Source organism: Perognathus longimembris, chromosome 17 (assembly GCF_023159225.1).
Source record: "Perognathus longimembris pacificus isolate PPM17 chromosome 17, ASM2315922v1, whole genome shotgun sequence".
NCBI lineage: Eukaryota > Metazoa > Chordata > Mammalia > Rodentia > Heteromyidae > Perognathus > Perognathus longimembris.
In genome coordinates, this window is record NC_063177.1 from 51,931,254 (window position 1) to 51,937,201 (window position 5,948).

At 49.6% G+C, this 5,948-nt stretch overlaps 1 protein-coding gene across 2 annotated transcripts; it reads right to left on the reverse strand.

Moving 5' to 3' along the window:
* Positions 1-288: 288 nt before the first annotated feature.
* On the reverse strand, positions 289-5,696 carry Atp5pd (ATP synthase peripheral stalk subunit d). 2 transcript variants are annotated; one of them, XM_048365481.1, is made up of 6 exons: positions 5,611-5,696; positions 3,306-3,436; positions 2,844-2,940; positions 1,534-1,605; positions 614-676; positions 289-500 (listed from the first exon to the last, which is right to left on the reverse strand). In XM_048365481.1, the coding sequence occupies exons 2-6, from the start codon at positions 3,425-3,427 to the stop codon at positions 369-371; spliced, it is 486 nt and encodes a 161-aa protein (XP_048221438.1). In that variant the 5' UTR covers positions 3,428-3,436; positions 5,611-5,696; the 3' UTR covers positions 289-368. The 2 variants fall into 2 exon arrangements, with proteins under 2 accessions (XP_048221438.1, XP_048221440.1); XM_048365483.1 differs by lacking the exon at positions 5,611-5,696 and adding an exon at positions 4,722-4,743.
* Positions 5,697-5,948: the final 252 nt, after the last annotated feature.

Consider the following 5,948-nt stretch of genomic DNA (forward strand, 5'->3'; position numbering starts at 1 on the left):
TTTTTTGGTTCTTTTTTGGGGGGGGCTTGGACTCAGGGCCTGGGCTCTGATCCTGAGCTTCTTTTGCTCAAGGCTAGCACTCTGCCTTTTGAACCACAGCACCACAGGCTTTCTCCATTTGTCATCTATATCCTTCCTGGACATTCTAGCAGCACCGAGGCCGTGGTCGTGCGCGCTTCACACAAGGCCGGTCCCCAGACACCAGCTGCTGAGACCCCGGTGCTCACGTCTCCCCTCCACAGACTCCCATTTTCATCGGACCGCCGTAGCCGCAAAGACCGCTCAGGCGGGACTAGGTAATGACTTTTATTTTTACTATGCAGCGTGTGTGATGTGAGGGCCCTCAGCGCTTCCTCCCAGACTTGGTTTTACAAGTTCTCGATGGGCTGGTGGGGCCAGTAGGGGTACTTCTTCTTGTCCAGCTTGGTGTCTGGGAAGGCTTCGTTCAAGTCCTCTATCGTCATCTGATCAAAAGGAATCATGTTTTTAAATTTTTCCATCTGCAAAGAACAGAAGTGTGTTTGGTTAAGGGAAGGAGGCGACAGAGACGCAAAGCGAGGCTCCTCCGTGAAGAGGGCTGCGCGCGGCCAGGAGGACACCTGCCCCGCCTCACCTGCTTCTCATACTCCTGGATCCTGATCTTTGACTGAGCCACAAACTCAGCACAGCTTTTCGCCTGTAAGAGAAGAGACAAGCTCTGTGAGCAGCCAGGCTGCGTCCTGACGCGGACGCTGGCCCGCCGCCCAATCCCAGGGCCCCGGGGTGCCCCTGCTCTGGCAGGCAAACCACGCGGGTCTCAGAACCAGGCCTGCCTGCAGTCGGGACAAGCACCGGGCTAGCTGCTCTCTGGTGGAACCACCCAGGTTCCAACACTGGCCTTCCTAGCTTTCAGCAAAACTGATGGGTTACTGGAAGACACCCTGGACAAAACTTCTACCTAATGACAACTCCTTACAGCTGCTTCTAACAACTTAAGGCACAACTGACATACAATAACATACACACATTTAAATGGCACCACACCATAAATGTGTAGCCACTACTATACTCAAAAGAACAACTATCTTTATCACCCCTCCCCTTCTATCCCCAAGCAACCACTGACATAAATAAACCTGTCACTACAGATTAGGTGTTTTCTACAGATTTGTGAAATAGAATCATATGGTATGTACTTCTTGGTGGCTTCTGACTCAGCATAATTGTTTTGAAATTTATCTATACCGTTGTATTTAATACCAATGAATCCCTCCTTATTGTTGTACACATTGTTTTTTTTCTTCTTTTGGCCAGTCCTGGGGCTTGAACTCAGGGCCTGAGCACTGTCCCTGGCTTCTTTTTGCTCAAGGCTAGCACTCTGCCACTTGAGCCACAGCGCCATCTCTGGCCTTTTCTATATATATGGTGCTGAGGAATTGAACCCAGGGCTTCCTGTATGCGAGGTAAGCACTCTACCACTAGGCCACATTCCCGGCCCCGAGAGCTATGATTATTAAGAAAATTCCAGAATAAATAAGAGCATCAATGACTTACATCTTCCTTTTCTTCAGCATCCACCAGGGCAGTGTATTTATCTTCAGGTATAGGAATCTTTAGGGCATTGAACTGCAAACAGGAACAGTGGGTTGTCACAACATATCCCGAAGTGCTAGAGCTCAAAGCTTCTATTCTCTTTTTATTGTTATTTATTTATTTTTGCCAGTCCTGGGTTTGAACTCAGGGCCTGAGCACTGTTCCTGGCGGCTTTTTGCTCAAGGCTAGCACGCTGCCAACTTGAGCCACAGCGCCACCTCTGGCTTTTTCTATTTATGTGGTGCTGAGGAATCGAACCCAGGGCTTCACGCATGCGAGGTGAGCACTCTACCACTAGGCCACATTCCCAGCCCCCTAAGATAACTTCTAACACAATGAGCTTGTTTCCCCATCTGAAGGACAGCTAGATGCTACACTTTGATGACCAAGAAAATAGCCACACAGCACCTCACATTAATCATGTTCACACAATGAGGATAGAAATGGTCTGTGGAAGACTATCAAGTGTTATGGCCCGAGCATTTTCCTTGGCACAGACTAGTAAAGGAACTTTGAATATGGAGCTTAATCTGGAGGAATCAAAGGAAGGGGGGGTGAATGAAAAATTATAGCTACAAGGGATGGAACAAGGAGGAAAACTGAAAGAGTAGAAAACATGCTAGTCTGTACCAAAGGGAAGCAGGTGGGAAGCCAGGAAGAATGTCAGGAAAATAAGTTAGTAGAATTCTGACTCAAAAGGGGCAAGGGTATACTGCACAGCCAAATCAACAGACCCTCAGTACCCTCAGTTCATCATTTAAATCTATCACCGTGTCAGGTGCTGGTGGCTTACACCTGTAATCCTATCTACTCAGGAGGCTAAGATCTAAGAATCGAGGTTCAAATCGAGCTCAGGAAAGTCTGTGAGACTCTTATATCCAATTAACCACCACCATCAAGAAAAAGGTGGGGAGGGAATAACAATGTTCAACAAGAAATGCACTCATTTCCTTATGTAACTGTAACCCCCCTGTACATCATCCTTACCAATGAAATTTTAAAAATTAAAAGCTGGAAATGGAAGTGTGGCTCAAGTGGGATAACAATAGCCTTGAGGGGGAAGCTTAGGGATAGGGTCCAGGCCCCGAGTTCAAGGCCCAGGACCAGCACAAAAGTAAATAAAATCTATTATCACAAGGCCTTTGGCCATGCCATCCTTCTTAAGCATGTGAAGGTTAATAGCATCATCTTCCCTGGCAGTGCCTATGTGATTTTCTATCTTCTGCTCCCCACCCACCAACCAGAAGAGTGTCCCAGTTATCTGGTCTCACCTTCTTCTCAAAGTCATCCACCAAGCCTGCCTTGGCCACATTGGCCTTGTAGTAAGCCCAGTCGATAGCTGGTGGTTTCTCAGGCAGAGTAGCCAACCTGTTCATGTGGAAAGAAGTTAGGATTGTTCCATGCACAAGAGCAAGTTCACACAGAAACTTCCTAGTCCCACAACCTGGCATCATCACACTTTTGTGTTTTTTTTGTTTTTTTGGTCTTTTCTTTTTTGGTACTGGGGATCGAACCCAGGGCGTTGCACTTGCTAGGCAAGCACTTTGCCACTGGGCTACATCATCACACTTTTGTAAGGTCATGATGAAAATGCCAGAAAATAGGCTTATTTGGAAAATACATGGATTTCTTTACTCTTTTGTTAGAAAATTTTCAGAGGTGTGTGTAATTCCAAAGCATTTGTTTTAAGACCAGTGGTTAAGTATTGGGCTCCCTCTCAGAAACACACTGACCTGGAGCTGAGAATCTCATTCCACGACTTCAAGGAGTTAGCGATTGCTTTTTGGTTTCGGGGTATAATTTCCCCGAAAGCTACCCAGTCAATGGCTTTTAAAGCCAATTTGCGCCCAGCCATCTTGGGATCCTGGAAAATAAAACCGGTCAGGTCAAACCAGTGCTCCTGGCTCCATACCAGGGGCTCATTCCTGCAATTCTAGCTTCTCAGGAGGCTAAGACCCGGAGAATCACAGTTCAAAGCCATGCTAAGTAGAAAAGTCCTTAAGACTCTCTCTCCAAAATAACTAGCAAACAAACAAAACAAAAAACAGCCAGGCTAGATACATGGGTGGAATGGCAGCTAAGCAAGTGCAAGGCCCTGAGTTCAAACTAACAAAATAACACAAAAAACAAAATGCCCCAAACGCTGTTCTTGCGAAGAATCTTTTAAAGAGCAATTTATCAACTTGTAAGTCTTTAAGAAATACATCAGAACTGGAGGTGTGGCTGAAGTGGTAGAGTGCCTGCCCAGTGAATGCAAAGCCCTGGGTTCAAATTCCAGTACTGCCAAAACAAAAGGGGGGGTGGGTTTGGGGAGGGAAGAAATCATTTGGTAGGTCTAGCTATCTACTGGACGGATGAGGATTACTAACTCAGAAAAGGAGGGTAATAACTTTACAAATTCAAGCTGTATAATCTGGTATCTCTCCCAAAAGAGTGCTTTCTCAATACTATTCAATCTCAAAAGCTCAGACCTCTCTCTTTTGCTGTGTCTTTGGAAAGTTGCTAAAATAACACACATGCACTGCATAACAAAAAGCTAGTAAGTTAAATATTTTTTTCCGCACAGATTGTGCTTTTATTCATTTATTCTCCAGTGTACACGACTTGACATTAAAAATTTGGTAAGGTTCAAATAGAGCAAATCGTGGGGTAAAATTTCATTAACTGTAAACTGTGGATAATACTCATCCAGTGTAGCTTAGAAAGCATCAGATAAGTGTGTGTGCACGTATACTCCAAGTATACTCCTAGAATTTCTCTGCCCCTGCCCTACCAGATTGGTCACACACCGTTTAGTTTATTCCAGCGCTCGCTCGCGCGCGCGCTCTCTCTCTCTCTCTCTCTCTCACACACACACACACACACACACACACACACACGGCACTCACCCATGCCCTGCAGTTTAGAAGCACTTGATATATAGGTGAATGTAAGATAAGATACGACAAGACTGCAGCAATCCTTAAACCAAGACACCACCAAGGAAAATAATCAACTTGAACCAAAAAGACACGGGATAAGATCAGACCTAAGAAGACCTCAAAGTTACAAAGATCTCTAAACAAGCAATGAAATGGATTCCAGGAGGAGTGGAAATCTTCCTCGCGATTTAAGAAAAAGTAAAAAAAAAATTCCGAGTGATGATATACCTATCCCTGTCCCTTCCTTTCCTTCGGATCATTTGTGATCTCCTGGAAGAGAAAGGAGAGAGTAAAGGACGTGGTAGGTTACCTTTTTCTTTTGTGCCAGTACTGAGGCTTAACCTCAGGGCTTGGGCACTGCCCCTGACTTCTTCGCTAAAGGCCACCGCTCCACCTGCGGCTTTTGGGTGGTTAATTGGGACATAAGAATCTCACACTTGGGATAGGGTTGGCTTTGAACCGCGATCTGCAGCTCTCAGCCTCCTGAGCAGCTAGGAAGCTAGCAGGCCTGAGGCCACTGGCTAACTTTTTGAAGATGCCAGAGAACCAAACAACTTGTACACTTTCTCCGAGCACCAGGAAACAGGAGTAACAGTTTCTCCCCCGCCCCCCCCTTTTTTTTTTTTTTTTGTTTATTCCCGTTTTCACCGCCAAGAACAGGTCCGGAACCCACGAGGCGCTCGACCAAGACTGAACTTGAATCCTGCATTTGAGCTGCATTTGAGCTGCATTTGAGCTCGGCCCGCGCCGGAACCCAGGCCCCCAGCCGGAGGGGGCAGCCTGTCCAGGGTCCTGCGACAACTCGACACCACCACCGGCCGTGTCCCTGCGATCCCTAAAGCCAACCGCGCGCCCGTCCCGGTGCTGGCAGCGGGCTGAGCCCGACACGGTTAGTGGCAACGCCTCAAACGTGGCCCCGGCCAGGCCTTCACTAGGCCCCGCGACCTCGCGGGCCCGGATACCTGAGCGGGGCGAAGCAACCCCAGGCCTCTGCGCACCCGCTCGCCGAGGGTCCGGCGTCCTCGGTGTGGGCACAGCAAGGGTCAGCGCAAGGTCCGGGGGAGCCGGGACGGAGCAGCCCCCCAGGACCCGGGTCCGACTCTCGCCACCCACTCACCTTCACCGACCGGGACGCAGCGCCGGCCCCCGACAGCAGCCAGCGGCGGAAGTGGGTCGCCGGAAGGCCTTCCCTGGTCCAACCCCAGCGCGTAGGGGGCGGGTCTTCGGGAGCCCATCAGCCAATGAGAATGGAGCATGGCCCGGCCCGCCCCGCCCGGGGGCGGGCCTGGCGCCTGCGCCTCCGGAGGCCCCGCGGGCTGAGGGGCGCTCCCGTCCGCTCCCCCCGCCCCACCCCCGCCGATGGGCCGGCCCGGCTCTCCCTGCCGAGAAATGGGCCGGCCCGGCGGCGCGCGGGCAGCGGCGGCGGCGGCGGCGGCGGCGGCGGTGGCGGTGGCG